General features: G+C 39.5%; 1 protein-coding gene across 1 annotated transcript in view; it reads left to right on the plus strand.

Annotated features, from left to right (window-relative positions):
* The first annotated feature begins 10,310 nt into the window (after window positions 1-10,310).
* Window positions 10,311-20,179, plus strand: part of gpm6bb (glycoprotein M6Bb) — a 57,503-nt gene continuing 47,634 nt past the window's right edge. Inside the window, exon 1 of the mRNA XM_041806761.1 lies at window positions 10,311-10,440. Within this exon, the coding sequence (XP_041662695.1) occupies window positions 10,437-10,440 (4 nt within the window). The 5' untranslated portion in view covers window positions 10,311-10,436. The remainder of the gene's footprint in view (window positions 10,441-20,179) is intronic.

Raw genomic sequence — 20,179 nt, forward strand, 5'->3', positions numbered from 1 at the left:
CTCTTATTATTTTGTCCAAAGGAAGAAAACAAAATTCTAACTTTTAAAAATTAGTATTTTTTTCCCACAAATGATGCATGAACGTAAAAATTTATTGTTTGTGGTCATTGTTTGTTTGTTGTTGTCCATTGCTAAAGTCATCTTAAGCTTAAGTCACAAAAAAATGGAGTCATAACGTTTTTTTGTTCACCATGTAACAGGAAGTAATTTTTCAGAGTCTGTTTTGACACACTTTTTTATTTTTCACAGATTCATTAACTTGACATGCCAGATGGATGTGTTTAATACATCCATCTGGGAAAGCTTCAATAGGAAACGTTTGAGAAAAGGCAGAGGATTTGAAAAAAACTTGGAGTGTGATTGGGTGAACGTTCTGTCTGTCACATCTCTACGGGCCAATCAGAGCAACAAAACACGTGACATAGCCGCTATTGAGCTGCGTGTGTGCAGCTAGTGAGGAATAACGCGAAACATGGCGATTGTAGAGATGTAAGTACTCGACTTTTGTTGTTTTTGAAAAGAAACAACTCACTGCTGTTCTTTGATCTTCTTTTCACAAAGAAATGTTGTCAAGTTCTGATAAAACTGGTGCTTTAGCAGCATCCATGCTAATCTCTTCCTCCATAACTGCACCAGCTCTTGCTGCTGCTTGTTTATGTCACGACCCTGCAGCGCCTGAAAGTACTGCCCCTCGTTGCTGATTGGTCCTGTCACTTTGTAACCGGGCCTAAACGGTTCAGATGGGAGCTTTGCAAGATGGATTCGCCAGTGAGAAACAAGGAAACGGGCGTATCCATCTGCTTTGTAAGGTTACAGATTCATGGCTCTATGAATGATTTAATGACTTCCTGTTTCATGGCGAACAATATCGCCATAACTGCGTTTTTTGTGACTTGAGTTTAAGCTGACTTAATCCCACTTGCAGTTGTAAAAAGGCTACAATGACCACAACTTTCATTTTTCAAGTTTCCATTACATTTTTGAGAAGTTAATACAATTTTTAAAGACAGTGATTTATACCTTCCCATAAAACTAATATATCCCCGCTAATGTAATAGTTATTACATTTGCAGAGGCAACTGCTTGTGGTAAATCTATAACATTTGTGGGATTATTATGCTAAAAACCGCTTATTTGTGTGATGTTTGTGGTTTACTACATTGGTGAGCAGTTATTACATGGGGCTTGGCATGTGTAATATTGTGATCCCAACATCATACATCGCATAAAAAGTTTATTTAGTTGAAGAAGAGATGAAAGTTGTCAAATATTAAACTGATAAAATCCCATATATCAGATGAAGTCTTAATCCAAAGCAGTCTTGGAAACTAAAAGCTATTGTCAGAAGACGCTGTAGCCTCTGTAGCTAACAGTTAGAGATAAAGGTGTATGTGGCTTTCTGTGGTTTGTCATTGTTTACAGTCCAACAAGCAACTCTGAAGCATCAGTAGAGTGGTTGCTTAGATGCAACATTCAACAGTGGATTATTCATGGCGCTTTTTTAGAAATAGAAGTTAGTACTCTACAGCTTCTTAAAAATTGTAATAATTTCCCACAAATGTGATATAAGCATGAAAACGTAAGGTTTTTACATTAGCCAGTGGATTCAAGTCAACTCAGTCTCATGTCACATCAAAAAACGTAGTCATGACAATTTTTTTGTACGCCATGAAACGGGAAGTAGTTTTTTTCAGAGTCAAACAACAGCAGAGCCGTGAATTTTATCAGAGTCGTTTAAAAATGTGTCAAAACAAGGCTCTGAGGAATAACTGAGTAACGTATGGAAACATTGATCATGAAGCTTTACTTTTTAACTAAAACCTAAAATCCCTGTCCACTCAAAATTTGTTTCAGTCTCAGGAAGTTCATACCTGGTATGTTTAAGACACAGTAACTTGCTTTAATGGGGGAAGACTGCAAAGCCTTAGCCGTGGGTTCATGAGCAAAAACTGTTTTTTTCAGCTATGAGCCTGAAAACAAAACTTCCTGTTTCATGGCGAACAAAAAAAGAAATCAACATGAGGAGGTTTTTGATGCGACTTGACTTAAGCTTACTTGAACACATGGTAATTGTAAAAAGGCTTCAACAATGACTACTTTTCATAGTCATGCCCACATAACATCTGTGAAAAGTCAATACAGTTTTGAGAGACAGTGATTTATACCTTCCCACAACCACACCAAATCTCTGCAAATGCAATAGTGATTATGTATGCAGTATGTATTACATTTGTGGGATTATTAAAAGCAGCAGATTAGCATTACATTTGTGGTTTCTGTTTGAAGGTGTTACAATCACCAACATCAACACACACCCAAAGCTCCACCCAGGAGCTTTAAAAGAACATTTGCAGTGCTTATGCATGCTTACTAATATACTTTGCAATAATCAGTCAGGTCAGTCAGCCAGTAAAATGTCCTGAGTTTATTGCTTCCTAAGTGACACAGCCATATTCTCTCATATCTGATAATAAGGCTTTGTCTGATGTTTGTTTTGCTCCAGTACGCCCTATTAACAGTTGCATGCCTGCCTGCTGTCTGCCAGCTGCTGTGCCTGCTGTAACAGCCAGCACAGTGCTGGAATTTTCCCATGCAGATCCTCTATTCACACACACTGACATAAAGCTTATGTACACACAGTCAAAAACTTCACCAAAGAGGAGACAGTTTCAGATTTAATGTGTAGAATATCAGCTGACTGTATATAGTTTGTGGAATATATGAAAAAAAAAGCTTTGGATCCATTTAAACTTGTTTGTGGCTGAGAGAAAAAAAAGGGGGAAACACTTAAAAAGAAAACTTGTCTTGCTGACTCTTGTGCCTTCCCAGCCAATAAGAGACATGGAAAACAAACAAAACAAGAATAAATAGATGTGCAAAGAGAATTAGAAATAACCGTGTTTGGGAGACATGATAATTTTGTTTTTTTGTACAGCTCAAGTATTAAATATTTGTCTTATGGAGGCTTTTGTGTTTGCCATGTTGGGCAGATGCCCTGTTTGTCTGTGGAGCAGCCCATTGAGAGCTGCCACTTGGCCACCAGTGAAAAGACTGGGCTGGATTAGGGGGGACTCAGAACTCCTTGGATACCAGATACCAGTACACTGGATGGATGGGTGGATGCTGATTGGTTTTGTTTCTGTGGAGGACTCATCTTTGTGAATGAAGGTTTATTTCAGTACTAAACAGTATAGTTTCAGACATGAAGCACTGATACTTTGGCCATCCATACAGGGCTTTCTGACTGCAGGAACTTTTCTCAGGAACTTTTGAAGAACTCTGTGCTTTTTCACCACAGGAACAAGGGTCTAAATTTAGTTCTGGGTTGGAAATTATTCCGTTAAAGAGGTCCTGCTCAGGGGGTAGGACTTTCCAAAGACCCTGGAATTATGGGACTTAAGATTACAACTTTAAAATGCTATGATTTAAATCCAAATTTATAAAAACAGCAATATTTAAGTATACTGCATGTTTGGAGCAAAAACTGAGACTGAAGTAGGTGCCCCCCTTTTTCCTGCACCTGTCCCTGCTCTAGTAATCATCAATGGGCATCTTCTCACTCAGGCTTTGAGCCAATCCCTTTAGGCCATGCCCTCTCTCAATCCAGTCATCCTGCAGCTGTCATATTTTAAAGCCTGTTCACTTTCCTTCGCAGTCAGTCTGTCATTTCAGTGCGATCGCTGCAACCCTCCTCCACCCCAGCTACCTCCATTACATCTCATCTGTGTCCAGGCCAAGCTCCTCCATGCATCCTGAACGCCTTCAACACTACTTCCAACCATCTCATCAGGGTTAATCTGCTCCTCAGAAGTCTCTTACTCATCTTATCTTACTGCTTCCATCACCACCATCAGTGTCTGGATCCCATAGGGGGGTAACCTACCCTGCTGTCAACCTCACTACCCCTTCAAGTTCATAAAGACATCATGATGGAGTCTATATGAGGACATTTCACAGTTTCAAACACTGCCAGACATTTCCAAACTTGTAAAATAAATCATTGTTAAACTCATATAAGTCTCTTCTCATTAAAATGAGGTGAGTAAGTCACCTGAGGGTACCATGTGGCAAGAAGAAGGATTGGCATAACCCCGGCCATACTCTGGATGTCTGTGTTTGTTATAAGGGCCTGAGAAAATAAGCTGTTGAAAAAATTAAAGTCCACACCTTAAGGGAGGAGTAAGTGGTGGATAAGGTGAGTAAGCAAGGGTAGTAGGGTTGCCCTGGTCCTGTTCTGGATGTCCTAAGGCAAAGGTTCTCAACTGGTGGGTCGGGACTCAAAAGTGGGTCGTGGAGCAGTTTTCAGTGGGTCTGACTAGGTGTCTGAAAAAAAAAAAAGGTGGCTGAAGTTCTTATCGGACATGCATCAATACCTTTTATTTTACCCTGTTTTACTGTGTATTGGGTAAATTTAATCAGTGATGCTCAACGTGTGGCTCTTTTGTGATGATTTGTGGCTCTTTTATGCCGTAATTTGCCCCAGAAAAAATTAATTAATTAAATTAAACATAAATTATACATTGCAAATAACATTAATCAGTTTGGTTCCCATACTTACACAGTAGGCTTTAATTGTCATACTTAATTGTCAGCCTCTGTTTTTGTCTGTATATTTCCATTACCCTTTTTTGCCATTTTTTTGCCACTTTATTCCCATTTTACTGCTTTGGGCCATTTTTGCCACTTCTTTCTGCCACTTTTAGACAATTTTTGACACTTTTATCCTGCTTTTGGCAATTAAATGCGTCTTTTTGCCCATTTTTGCACCTTTTTTTCTGATTTGTGCCAAATTTAGGTTACTTCTCACCTATTTTTTGCCACATTTTTACCACCTGCAACTCATTTTTTTTGCCACTTCTCACCCACTTTTGCCACTTTCTGCCCTTTTGTGCCACTTTTCTTACAGTATTACCTACTTTAAGCCCATTTTGCCACTTCTTTTGTCACTTTTTACCAATTTTTGACACTTTTATCCTCCTTTTTGCAGTTTTTTGCCCCTTTTGCCACTTCTCACCTATTTAAGCCGCCTTTTGCAATTAAATGCCACTTTTTGCCTATTTTCCCACCCTTTTTCCTGATTTTTTCCCCACTTTAGTCACTTTTAACTCTTTTTTGCCATGCTTTTGCTACTTTTGGACCATTTCTGCCACCTTTAACTCATGTTTTTGTCACTTCTCACCTGTTTTTGCCACTTTTCTCACAGTATTTGCGCCACCTTTAGCTTATATTTATTGTCAATTTTTACCTCTTAGATTGTGGCTCTTTCAAATATATTTTTCAAAAAATTTGGCTTTTTGGTTGAGTAACACTGATTTGAACGTTCAATCAGTATTTCAACTAACTGATCTCCTCCTCTTGCAATAAATGCCTACTTTTCTGATGATGATGAAGTAATTTCACAAGTTCTCTGGAAGATTGAAAATGGACACATAATGATCAGGAAAGAGGGAATAAAATTTGTCAGTTTTGCTCCATTCCTTTTTTATATCAGGTGTTTTGGTCCAATCATGCTCCAAACTGGAACATATTCAATTAACTAAACATGTATTGTTGAAAACTTTTATGAAACTTGGGTCGTGATCTTTCATAAGACGGTGGGTCCTGAGGCCCGACCAGTTGAGAACCACTGTCCTGAGGTACATTAGGGTTGAAAAGGCCTGAACATAAGAGATGCTGTCGAGCTTGAGCAAGCTGAGAGACAAAGGTGTGATTCTGTTTGGTGTGCTTTGACCCCCCAAGCACCAAGGGTATCTGAGTGCGACTACACTGCTCTAAAACACACATAGTGCTATAACTTTACCCTTTTTTGAGTAGCATGCATTTCTTAACAAACAGAGGATTGTGACAGTTAGTTTCTGATTTCACAGGATGTAAAGCCAAAGAACTTACATGACGCAGTAATATCACCTGACCGCACAAATATGACTCTGCTAGCGTCTACAGTCTGCTGTTTACAAACTAAAATGGAGTGTAAAATGGAGTTATTTATTTCTATCGAAATTTGAGACAAACTTGGTTAACTTTGTGCACTCAGTAAAGCTGCTAAACGTAAGACAACAATGGCATCCATAAAATTAAAGTCTAATGATACACCGCAGTCTGTATGAATTATATCTAGTGTCACATTGGAGCTTTTTGTCCAGCTTCTAGTTCAGTCACTTTATCTTTTTGTCTTTTAAGCTTCATCTCTGTACTCTTTCATTTAGTAACAGTGGAAACAGGCTAGTAGCTTAGTTTGAGCTGAAGGCTGGCCTTACAGACATCTAGTGAGAAAACGACGGCCAAAGTAGTGCTGAAAGCAGACAACTAGAGCACTCTGTGGAAATGAGGCAGACACCACTCTGTATGTAGAATTACACTGACTTTAAAGGACTATTTTTAGGTGGAAAAGTTAATCAAAGCCAAAGTCAGGCTCTTCTGTCGTTCTTAGACTCGGAGTGAAGCAGACTGATTCCAGCCCTCAGTTCGACCTCATTATTTATTAACAGTACATCCAAGTCACAGGGCAAACATCTGTTTCTTAAATAAGATAAAAGTTACTCTTGGAAATCCAGGGACTTTGTTTGGCACTTGTGGCTGCTCTGAAAGTATTTCAAGAATTCTCAAAGTCTCCTCCAGCCATCCAGATTAAAATGTTCTCCATCTGCTTGACAATAAAACAGCTATGTTTTAGTGCGGGCCAATTAATCAAGTTTCAGACTGAATTACGGTGCTCTCACTCCATCAAGAAAATAAGATAATAGAGCCAATCAATCATTGTGCCACACCATATGTCCTCAGCTCTTGTCATGTATGGTTAATGAAATGCACATTTCCTTCTTTGACATTGCATGTGCCCTGCCCATCCACTAAAACAGCTCTCACTCTAATTTAAGTGAGGAGCAGAGGGAACCATGGCACATATGGTATGATCTGAAGAAGACAGAAAAGAATTCACTGGTTTATAAAAAAGGTGAAACGACTTCAGACACGTGGAATCACTCTGGTTTTGGAGACGCAAAGCTGGAACACTGCAAATGACTCAAGGCAACAATAAATGTATTTAATCATTTGAAATTCATGTATAAAGTGGTATTTATGAGAATTTTTATCTTTATATCAACCAAAATAATCATGGATATGATTTCTACCATAATCAAGCAGCCCTGATTTGCAACACATTTCCTGAACTGAAATTTCTGCAAATTTCCAAGAAGAAGAAAATGGGCTAAAATTCTGTTATGTGACACTTCTATAAAAAGAGATCTTGCTTTAAGGGTTGTTTGTACCACAAATATACATGTTATTCAGACCATGCTGGTTTTTTTTTTGTCCAGGCTTTAAAAACGTTTATATCTGTTGTCAAAAACAACATTCAAACATTGGTGTTGATGGGATCCAGGGTTTCTGCAGTATTTGCTGTTTAAAGTAGGGGCGCACTGACTGCAATTTTCTGGCTGATCACCGATCTTTCAAAAGCCTGACCTGCTGATTATGCTTTTGGCTGATACTGATATTTTTTATTACTGACAGCATACACCTTCAATGTTTCAATTTTATTTTATTGAAAAACATTGAACAATACCCGTGAAACAATACAAGCTTGTTGTTTTAACTGCACATGAGGTAGTTCTCTCAAATATAAATGGAAAGTTTAGAGCATTGCTGTTCAAACTACTAAATCAAATCAGTTCCTTTAGTCTTTCATTTTTCACATTTTAGTGGGTAGAGGTAGATAAGATCGGTGGATAAGATCGGTTTCATGTGTAAGTATCTGCTGATTGCCCAAAATCAAGGAAATCAGCACCGATCGATCGGTGCACCCCTAGTTTAAAGGCTTTGGCCTTGTGTAGACGCCAATGTTGATCTGGTAATGCTTTCACTCTCCGTTTTTTTTTTTGTTTAATGGAATCTCCTTATTTGCATGTTGTGAGTTTGATATGGCTGATCTGATAATACTCCACCTTTAACGCTGGCTCTCTGTGTGCTTGGGTTAAATAATAGTGCAGGACTCTTTACCTGAGTAGTGATGCAATCCTGATTGTTATCAATTAATTGGATCAACTTCCTTTCTGGGGCCAAGCAACTGAGGGCCCATGGAGGTCAGCAAATTCATGGTTCATTGTAAGGTTTGGCTGTGATAACCACGTTTTATTTATAACCTGAATAATAATAACTCTTATCAAAGCAAAAAAGAATTGCTGTTGTATAATACACCCTTTTTAAAAGATATAAAATGTAAATGTAAAAAAAAGACCTTTTTATTGTTTTCAATGTGGATGGACACACTAAACTAAACTAATGTCAGACTTAAAAGCTGAGCCCTGATGTGCACAGAAAACCAAGCAGAAGAGGGCAGACAAGAAGTGAAAATAGCAAAGAAGTGATGGAAGATGTGAAAGGGCATAATGGACAAAAATAAGTTCAAAGTGGGGTAAAAGTGGCAAAAGTGGGCAAAAAGTAGCAGAAGTGTTTTTAGTGGCAATAAGAGGAGGCAAAAATGGGCAGAAACAGGCCAAACGCAGAAAAAAATGGCTTTAAGTGGCAAAAATGGACAAATGGCAAGAGTGGAAAAATGGGCAAAAATTAGTTTAAGGTGATAAATAATTACCTAAATAATATCAAAATAGGCATAGCAGTGGCATAAAAGTGGCAAAAATGTAAATTAAAAAGTGGCAGAAATAGGCAAATAGCAGAAAAAAGGTTCAAAGTTGGATCAAAAATGGCCTTAAAGTGACAAAAAGTGGCAAAAATTGGTAAAAAAAAAATTGCAATAAAGAGAGGCAAAAGTAAACTGGGGGGGGGGGGGTAGCAAAAATGGGTTTAAATTAGGAAAAAAGTGGCAAAAAGAAGTTTAAACTAAAAGGGAAGCAAGGGGCTATAAAGTGACAAAAATGGGCAAATTGGCTAAAATAGGATTAAATTAGGGAAAAAAGGGTTTGGGTAAAAATAAGTAGCAAAAATGTGAAAAATGCAGCAACATGGGTTAAAGGTGGAGATAGGAATGCAAAATAAGCAAAAATGGGCAACAAAGGGTGAAATAATTAAAATAAGCAAAAATGGGTTAAAAAGTCAAAAAGATGCAGGAAATATGTTTTTTAAAAAAGCAGTAAAAATGGATGAAAAAAGGTGGAATACAACAAGAAATTGGGTTAAACCTGGCAATAACTGGCCAAGAAGTGACAAAAATGGGCAAAAATGGCTAAAATGGGTTTCAATAAGAAAAAAATGGTTAAAAACATTAGAAATAATTGCAAAAAAAAAGGGTAAAAGGTGAAAATTGTCAAAAATGTCTTCAAAAATGACAATATTTGGTGGAAAAAGTGGTTATCTAGTGGCAAAAATGGGGTTAGAAAGGAAAAATGGTTAAATGGATGGGAAAATAGTGATAAATGGTTAAAAATTCAAAAATATAAGTGGAAGAAATTAGGGCAAAAAATTGAAAGAATCGTCAAAAATGGTCGGCTTATGTATTTAAAGGGGTTAAACATTGCAATAAATAGGTCAAAAGTGGATAAACTGGTGAAAATGGGTGGAAGCAATGGTGAAAAGTGACTCAGAGTCCGTTAAACAACCCAAAATCAAAAATGGACAGTTAGATGTGAAAGGCGGTCAAAAGGTGTCAAAAATGGGTGGCTTAAGTATTTAAAAAGGTTAAAAAATAACTAAATAGGTTTAAATTGGCAAAATTGGTCTGAACGTGTCTGATGTGGCAAAAACAGTGATGAAAAGTGGGTCAAATGAGGCAAAAAATGGGATGAAATTGTCAAAACTGGTGAAAAAATGGCAAAAATTGGTTGGAAATGCAACAATGGGTAAAAGAGGCAAAAATGGACAAAAGGTGTCAAAACTGGCAACAATGGCAAAAGAAGTGAGAGTTTAAAGTTGCAAAAATAGGTTAAAATTTGGTTCAAACACTGACATCATGGATGAAGTACAGCTGGGGGGGAGGGGGGTGTCAGGGGGTTTCAGGGGCCTAGCCAACTCTGTGGGTTGGCCCTGCTCACATCTACCCTGTGATAGTGGTTAAACACCTCAATAATAATCATGTAGGGATAGAGATGATCTTAATCCTGATCGTTTCCTCTTCTTTTGTAGATCATACAAACTGATAGGATTTATTTTCACTCTTCTTCATTTTTAGTTAAAACTCCCCTCAGGAGCCTTAAGGTTAACTTTAGATACAGGATCAAGTGATGCGTTGAGTGACCAGTGAAACTTCCTGATGAGGGAGGAGGGTTGAGGTGGGGCAGCCCAATCCAGCTCCGTCCTCCCATCAGTAATCCCCCTCCGCGGTGACGTCACACGGGCTGTCTCCAAAGGGACGCGGCGTTGCTGTGTGTTAGCAGCCAGGCGGTCAGTGTGATCATCCCAGGACTCAGCATCAGTGGAGCAGCCGGGGCTCAACTTCCAGCTGATCGAGGATCTTCGGAAACTTTGGGGAAACTTCCAAAAAAATGGGTACGTGTGGCTTTAAGAATCCTCCTGTCAGTCTTTACTCAGCACCGTGGTGATGACAGCACGCTTTCAATACTTTTGTTTTTCTCGCTTCAACTTTGTGGGCGCGCGCCGATTGTTTTCACGTTAGCGAGACGTAAAGTGAGTCTGAGCTCGTGCTGCAGAAGAGGGGCTGTTTGCCTGACCCGGATCCATGAGAAAGGGTATTAGCAGGCTGCTGAAGAAAGCGATTAGAGAGATTACGTCTATCAGGATTCCTGCAGTCACTCAGTGAGTGTGCGGAGGTGTTAAGACCAGATCAACTAGTGCCTCTCTCCACTGTCTCTCATATCTCTGCTCTGGAGCTCAACCACTGTAATGAACTGACAGCTCATTATCATTATCAGCCCCTATTGATCAGCAGTGATTGATCAGGCTGTTTTTGAGTGGTTGTCATGGAGGTGAAAGGTTGTTTTTCCTGGTGGAGGATGACTAAAAGTTACTGGAAACCACTGACAAGCAGCACATTGCATTAGTCAGATGCTCCATTGCTGTACCCTGCATGCTATGCCAGAGCTTGTAATTGCTATCTGAGACTGAATAATTAGTCCCAAGTGTTGCACATGTGTGCATGGGTGGGAGAGGGGTGCTCAACTTTAAAACAGTGATAAACTGTGCGGCAGATGGGATGATACACACTCCATTTTCACTCCCTGGACTTTGAATTCTGCAGGAAAACAAGTGTAAACTGTGCCATTTGAGTTTTTAGTGAGTTGATTTCTTAAGTTGTGCTGTTTGTGATGGAGCAGCTGAGGCCAGGGAAGAACAGTGTGTGCGAATGTGTATCAATGCTCATTAATTCGCTCTGAAGCTTCGCACAGAGGCGTCTTTGTGCTCCTAATTTGGAGCTGCTCCTTTGTGTGACTTCAGTGGCTCTTAATGTAGAAAGAGAGAGAGAGGAGTTCACTGAATTGTAAGTATCAGAGCAGATACCCTGTGAACCGTCCCCTACAGACCCTCATTCACAGTCTCAGAGGATATTTGTCTGCAGGGCAATCCAGCTTTGTGCATTGTCCACTTTATAAGGCAAATTAATATTCAAAGATCCTTAAAGGCCTCTTTTTTGCATGCGTCCTGCTGTGTTTTGCAAATGTACCTCTAGTATTTTGATGTTCTGTTACAAAGCAGTGTTTTCCCTCAGCGTCTGATCTGATTTTACCTTGCCCTTCACCTCTGCAGAGCAGCCATATGTTTTCCACATATTTTTTTCTGTTGTTTTCATGAACTCTTTAACAGCGCTGGCCTCTTTGACGGACGTGGGAGGAAAACTTGGCTTGAGCTGAGGCGACAGCGAGTCATTTTCTACAAATATCTTGTTAGATTTCTTGGTTTTAGTCTAACAATTACCCATGAGCCCTCTTGATAAGCAAACACAAGGGAGAAAAATGTGGAGTTTTACATTAACACCGAGCCAAACATATGAAGGGGAAATGTTGGCTGCAGCTCTTTGCATGTGATGATTGCTCTGGCAAGGAAAAGTGCGACATGCTACATCCGAAGCTTGATAATCTCTAATGCAGATTGTCACCCTCGAGCTATTGAGGAGGAATCTGTCAAACATTAGCATTCATTTTTTACTAAACCTGCTGGCAGTGCTCTAAGACACATGGAAAAACAGTTAAGAAGCACCACGTCTGATACAGTCTGGAAAATGAGACTTTTTTTTTCTTATTTTTGCAGGCACAATTGAATTATGTGCTTAGCATTAAAAAAATGTCCCATGACTGGAGATTCAGCTAATCAGATGGACACGACTGTGAACACAGTGTCTGTTGTTGTTCTTCAGCCAGATCCTGATGGCAAAAGGAAGAAAAAAAAGAAAATGATTGCTTTTCCTCATGGAAAATCTTGAGCCTGCTGTAGCGGGAGTGTTTTGTATTCAGTTTGGTGGTCTTCAAGGCTGCCCATAAGGGGGGGATGAAGGGGAGAGCTTTCTGGGGCCCAGCCAAGCTGGGGGCCCATGGAGGTGAGGAAAATCATGGTCCATTGTAAAGTTATCATTCTTCATTTAACTGGAATAATACCTACTCTTATCAAAGAAACAAAAATGGAATTTTATTTAGATAAATATAACCTTTTCCAAAATGTAAACCCCTTCTCTTAAAACAGAAATATCTTGTTTTGGTAATGTTTACAGTGTGAATTTGGCACATTTGAATGCCAGACTAGCCATGATGCGCACAAATGTCAGGGTTCCTGAGATTAAAGTTGAAGGAATTGAAATAAATTAGAGGGAAACATGATAAATAATTGCAAAAAAGAGAGGGAAAATGGTGAAAATTGTCAAAAAATGTCTTCAAAGTGACAATATTTGGAGGGAAAGGTGGTTACATAGTAGCAAAAATGTGTTAATAAAGGAAAAAAAGGGTTAAATGGGTGGTTAAATTCAAAAATGTAAGTGAAAAAATTAGGGCAAAAAATTGAAAGAATTGTCAAAAATGGTTGGCTTATGTATGTAAAGGAGTTAAACATTGCAATAAATAGGTCAAAAGTGGATAAACTGGCAAAAATGGATGGAAGCAATGATGAAAAATGACTTGTAGTGCATTAAAAAAAATCCCAAAATGGGTTAAAAAATGCAAAAGGGTAAAAAATGGATGGTTAGATGTGAAAAGCGATCAAAAAGTGTCAAAAATGGGTGGCTTAAGTTTTCAAAAAGGTTAAAAAGTAACAAAAACTAGGTTAAAATTGGCAAAATTGGTCTAAACGTGTCTAATGTGGCAAAAAACAGTGATGAAAAGTGGTTCAAATGAGGCAAAAAATGGGATAAAATTGTCAAAACTGGCAAAAAAATGACAAAAATTGGTTGGAAATGGCAACAATGGGTAACAGAGGCAAAAATGGACAAAATGTGTCAAAATTGGCAACAATGGCAAAAGAAGTGAGAGTTTAAAGTTGCAAAAATAGGTTGAAAGTAGCAAAAATCGGTCAAAAATGGACGGAAGCAATGGTGAAAAGTGGCTAAAAAAAGTGGGCAAAACGAGGCAAAAATGGGTTACAGAGACAAAAGTGGCAAAAATGGGTTTCTTAAGTATTTAAAGGGGTTAAAAGTAGCCAAAAAAAGGAAGAAAGTTGTAGATTGGTCAAAAGTGGGCTAATGTGGCAAAAATGGGTTGAAAAGATGGTGAAAATGGCTCACAGGCATCAAAACTGAGGAAAGAATGGCAAAAATTGGTTAGAAGCGGCATCAGTTACAGAGGTAAAGGTGTCATAAATGGATTAAAATGGAAAAAATGTTGCAAAATGGATGGCTTAAGTAGTGAAAGGGGGTTGAAAGTTGCAAAAATGGGTTAAAAGAGGCAAAAACTGGTCGAATGTGGCAAAAAAAGGTGGAAACAGTAATGAGAAAGAGTTTAAAAAGTGTCACGAATAAGTAATTTCTACATCAGAACCCAGTAATAGCTTGGCACACCTTCCAGCTCAAATGAGGTAACTGTTAGCCAGGACGCTAGCACCAATGCTAATGATCCAACACACATGCACTGACATCACCAATAAATCACAGCTGAAGAGGGCCTATTCTCTGGGTTTTTCAGGGATCCGTCCAGTTCTGTGGGCAGGCCTGCTAGTCTTGTAGAAAAGGCCATGAAAGCAGCAAATCAGATCCAATGTTACATCATTGTTTTTGAGTGATTCTTGAAAGAGAGTCAGATAAATATGACAGTTTAAATGGGCCTTAAATGAAACATCCTGCTGCTATAGGAGGTGGTAAAACAGTGTCTTGACTTCACGATAAACTGCTAGAAGCTTGGATTTTGTCCTCTGTAATGATTTTTACATGCGTGCCTGTGAAGTGTCTGACATGTTGACTGTTTTTGCACTTCGTTCCTCTTTTATCTGAACACGGATGTCTGGAGAGTGTCCGATTCTCGCTCTCACTTCAGCAGGGATCGCTGTCACAGCACACACATGCGGGGGAGTGCGTGTGCTGTGACCTCGCATCCTGAGTCTGAGGGGGAGGAAAGACCCCTGGCTGCTAACGCCGTGCCAGCGGAGGTGTTTTTTTTTTTTTTTATACACTTGTGGAATCAACAACTTGTCAGCTAATGACAGAGATATAACCGACAGTGTGACAACTTTCCCCCTGCTTTTTCGTTGACTCATGGCAATGTTATCCTCGGAGGGAAACAGCGGGTCATGCGAATACATCTGTGTCCAAGTGGGGACGAGAAAAACCCAGGAATGTAAAAATGAGTCACGGCAGCCAGAGGATTTTTCTGTTGTGTGTTTGTTTGTTTGAATCAAAGCTCCAAAAGATGCCTCTGACTCTCACAATGTGGCTCAGTCCAAATAAAGCAAGCGCTAACCTCTGAGAACGGATCCCACATTTTTATGTCACCATCAATAACTCCTAAATTGCTTCTCGTCTTTGGGATTGTGATCATTAATTACAGAGAATATCCCCCTATAATGAGGTAGTTGCTGTCAGAGTTACATGATTTCTGGGCTTCTTTCCATTTGGCAGATGATTTGACTGAGCGTCTTTGGTCACGGCGGCGGATGAGGCCCTTACGGATCTTCTTGCAGCCATGCTGCTAGGAAAAAACGACCCCCTTTTTTTGTCCTCCAATCAAGACTGCATTCATTTCTTGCTTTGCTTCCTGCACTCCCTCTGAAACTCCCTCATCTTCATCATCCTCGCTTCTTTCTTCTGCCTTCCTAATCTTTTTGTCACTCATTCTCTGCAGGTCTGCCAGAGCACTCATGTTAATTTGTTCAGCTTAATAACTCCTCAGACAACAAAGAGGACCATTGAGTATTGTGACATGAAATGATCGGAATAGAAGTTCCTGAGCGCGGATGCTTGTTCAAGCATGTGCCTTGGGCCACCACTGTTACTAAAAGCCCATTCACAGATGAACAGAGGGGATGCAAGTGTGTTAGAAAAGGGATGACATTTAAATATCTGAAAATACCCTATATGCAAAGACCACAAGCTCAGAAAGTCTGGTATGTAAGAGATACAATCTGGCCTTTATCGTATCTGCAGGACTTGAGAAAAACACCCACCATTTTCAAGGTTAAACTGCCACATTCATGCATAATGAGCTCTACTTTTTTCACTTTTACAATGTGTTGACATCAATGCATGTACACTGAGTGCTGAGGGAATATTTGCCATCTGTAACAGTGTTTTGTTCACAGTCGCATGATTGTTCCAGAAGGCCAGTGGGGCAATAAAAGGTTGGGGAAAGCAATGCTCACTCACTGATTCAACAGGCATTCAGTCCTCACTGCAGGATTTTGTGCTATCTACTGTAATCTACTGTATGACCTTTTTCACTACAGCACCACAAAATGCCGCACATGAGCGGGGAACATTGATTCGACAGTCGATACTGTTTCCCAGAGTGACCTATTTCTCCTCACTAGGTTTGGGTAAGCAAGTAAATAGAGATCACAATGCGGTCATCACACAGTTTGGTTGTGCCACACAAAATTGATGCCTGGGACAGAGAGGACAGCGCTGGCTTAGAATACTGCATTGTGATGGTCGGGATCGGGGCCAGGGAAGAGACGCACTGGTGGAAAGCCAAGGTCACAGTTGAATTTGCAGGTTAACTCATGATGGACAATATGGTACAAGGGGATACAAACAAAATGATATTATATGTTAGAGTTAGATTCAATACGGCAGTGGTGACTTTTTTCCCTTGAATACCCCCCCACTCAAGACCCAGTAAAAAAGTGACACATTGCTTTTGATAATAAACATCATATTTGATTGCTTCATTTATAAAACCCTCCTGAAAATGGGCCTCTGTGGGGTAAAAACAGAGGTGTTTGGCAAATAATATGGCCTAAACAAACACTGGTTACCAATTTTTGTCTAGTATATCTGAATTAAAGATATGATATGATATGAAACGATCTGTTCCTATGGTCAAACATGTTAGCATAGTGGGAGTTTTACACCCAAAAATATTTTGAAACACATTAATATTGTTATCAGTAATTGGCTAAATTGTTGTTTGAAACATCAATATTTGTATAGGCCCTAAATTTTCACAACTGGTGCATCTGTGTTACAATACAATACAGTATATGATATCATATAATAAGCTACCATATACAAAACAATATGTCAGTGATCATCAGTAAGATACGATGCAATGGGCTGCACGATGGAAAAGGGTTTAGCACTGTTGCCTTACTCCTGAAGGTCCCTGGTTCGCTTCCCAGTCAGGGTCCTTCTGTGCGGAGTTTGCATGTTCTCCCCGTGCATGCGTGGGTTCTCTCCGGGTACTCCGGCGTCCTCCTACCACAAAAAAACATGCTCATAAGGTTAATTGGTGACTCTAAAATTGGCCGTAGGTGTGAATGTGAGCGCGCCTGGTTGTCTGTCTCTATATATAACAGCTGGGATGGGCTCCAGCTCTCCACGACCTCTAACGACATAAGCGGTATAGAAAATGGATGGATGGACGATATGCAATACCATCCATCACATTTGTTGTTACGAGGGGCCTATCCCACATGTCATCAGGTGAGAGGCTAGGTACACCCTGGACTGGTCGCCAGGGCCAATATATGATACAATATACAATATGATATATTACAATACCAACAATATAAAATATGATAAATGACACAATACAATAAGACACAAGAAAAATGGTTTTATAGGAAATAGAAAATACCATAGGAAATTGAAGATAAGAAACAAAATAATACCCCATGATACAATACAATATGATATATAGGATATGATTTGATGTGATACAGTATGATATGTTATGATAGGATGCATTACGTTACAGACAATATGATGCATACAGGTGATATGTACTGTAGACAATGCAATGAGATACAAATTTTAATGTTTCCAGTGATATCAGGATACAGCAATTGTGAATGAACATATACATCCCTAGACAATCATAATTCAACATCATGCTGTATAATTTGTTGCAAAGTGTTTAGCCCAGAATTCATTTATTGATTTACTGCAGTTTAGGTGTCACGTTCACTGCAGATACATCCTTCATCTCTAAACTTCTCTTCACTACAGTCAGAAATCATCCTGCTATCTTCTTTTATGCAGCTGTCACCTTTTGCCAACTAACTAATGTTCATGCCACATTTATTAGTGGGGATGCTGAGCATCCACACTATTGATATTAGTGCCTGCCATTTTGTTTATTCTTCTTCTTCCGCGCCGGCTATCTCCTCCTTCATACTTTGTCGTATCAACACTGTTTAAACTTTTAAAATATTCAGTTTCTTCTTTATTCGACTGCTATGACTTTTCTCATTTCTAACTTGTATAATTTTGAAAATATAGCTATTTTCATGTTTTTTTAATGCTATTTCTATGCTTTCTCAGCCATTGAATGCCATTTTCAGCAATTTTAGGCTATTTTCAGCAATTTCTATGCTATTTTCAGCTATTTTAAGGCTACTTTCAGCTATTTTTATCCTTTTTTAGCTGTTGAATACCGTTTTTTAGCTACTTTTATGCCATTTTATGCTATTTTTTATGCTGTTTTCAGCTATTTTTGTGCTTTTGGCTATGTACAGTAGTTCTTCCACAATTCAACTCTCAGCATCCCCACTCAAATTTCAGCTGAAATTGCAATTTTGATCTAGTTTATACTGTGAGTGCAACCTGAGGAGGTTATGAGGCAGTGATCAGATTGCCAGAGAATTTTTCAGCCAATCTCAGATGGAAACTCAAGGAAATGCCTTTTTTGCCTTTCCATATTTCCTTCATTTTTCAGGGTCTGAGTTTGGCTGAAACGCTAGCAGACAGAACTCCTTAGAAGTTGCTGCTAGGTCCTTCCTTAGCTTAAGGCTTTGCCTCTTGGATTCAAGTAAAAATTTTTTGCATGAATTATTTTGCAAGTGGTGGAACCCAAATTAAGGCTCTGTGTTAAAAGACATGATGCAACAGGACCTGCCAGCTTAGATGTTATGAAGGAAGTGCACAGGTGCAGATATTGAGTCTAATATTTGCATGAGGAGAAATATTCAGAATCTTATTGTGACCACAGTTTGGGTGTGAACAGTGCTCGTGTTAAAATGAGAATCCCTAACAGGGTCCCCGGCTAATTTCTCTGTAAGATCATGAGTGAGGAGTGAGAGCAGAATGCATTAGTCTGCTTTTCATCGGTGGGAGTCTGCAGGATTGAGCTGTTGGCTGTGTGCCAGCTGAGTGTATTCAACCCTCCACAGATAGCTCTTTGTCCCCGCAGCTGCTAAACAACCATAAGACAAAAGCATCTGGGGTACCCCTGCACACCAGTGAGAAATGTTCCCCATATGAAGAGCCCTGCCAGACAGCCTGAGACCATTCGGCCACGGCCAAATGCTCCGCTTGGGATGAATTAAGCAGGAGTTTAAAGGAACAGCCGTGTATGACTTTTTCTTTGCCTTTATGCTCAGGATTATGTGATACGTATTTCTCCACAGTGTGTTGTGTTGCTTATTTAAGATGGTTCAGGAAATGCACATGACTCTTCTGCGTTCATGATGTGGTGCTGCATGTGACACTGAAAACAGAGCTAGAGGCCACCGGACACAAACTCTCTCTCTCCCCTCAGATAGGGAATGATTTTCCTGCCCAAGAAAAAAGCTTTCCAAGTGAGAGTTTTCATTGTCTGCTTATTATCCTCCAGAGAAAGGCTTGATCGGCAGGAAGAGGCACTTCTGCCAAGCAGATGAAAATCTGCATAGCTGCGCTTTAATAAAGCGACAGCTGCAGGAAACCCAATAGCTGAGGGAGGTGTTTTGGGGCGGCTGTTTCCTTCACAGACTGACTTATTGGGGATTTAAGAAGGTGGGTTTACTTTGACCAAATAGTGGAAGGAAATATGCCCACATAACAGACTCATTTAGGCTGTTTTTTCACATTTGTAAACCTTTTTTAAGGTCACTGGGTCAACAATTTTCAGGTTTTCATAAGAGGAAAGGAGAAAATACCTGCTTCCAGCAGCTTCAGGGGAGAGGAAATCCCAGATGTTTCTGTCTGAAAAACACATTACCCCATAACCACACGCAGACCGGAGCAGAGATATGTTAGTGGTGTTAATATTACAGCTACACCACTGAGAGGTCTCACAAGTCATCTTAGCTTTTGACCCCTGCTCTATGGGAAAACAATACGAAACAATAGAGCGACCACAGCTGTAAATGGAAAAGATATGCAGGGAAGGAATGTGCCGAGCTGTGAGTGAAAGCTCATAAATATGTGAGACTTAGTTTAGCTGTGCGTTTGTTGTTGCTGGGCAGATTTAGTGAGCTTATTTCTATCAATAACTCGTAAGACTAAAATTTTCTGCTATTTAGTGGTAGGACATGAAGCGGTCCAGACATGGGAACACTAAATCCTGGAAAAATAAATGCACTTTTCAGTCCTAAAAATTAATGGGCAGTGTTTGTATGTGAGTCCTGTATACAGTTTGCATCGAGTTTTTCCATCCACACAAACATCAGTGTCATCTGAATGATGGTGTGTGCACTGAATGCATTCCTGACTGTGTAAATGTTTAGACGCTAATAATGATGAAGCGACTGCAGTGACTGAATGGTGCCATAAATGGGTTCTACTTTGCACACTAGATGCTCCGTGATGTCCCGGTTGATGGACAAAATGTCATTACAGTATGTGCTGTTGGAAATTTGCCCATCAATGCGAGAAGCAATAAAATAATGGATTGACCCACTCTGGCAGAGGTCAACAAAGGTGGAGTAAACACCAGAG

The sequence above is a fragment of the Cheilinus undulatus genome, linkage group 15 (genome assembly GCF_018320785.1).
Source record: "Cheilinus undulatus linkage group 15, ASM1832078v1, whole genome shotgun sequence".
NCBI lineage: Eukaryota > Metazoa > Chordata > Actinopteri > Labriformes > Labridae > Cheilinus > Cheilinus undulatus.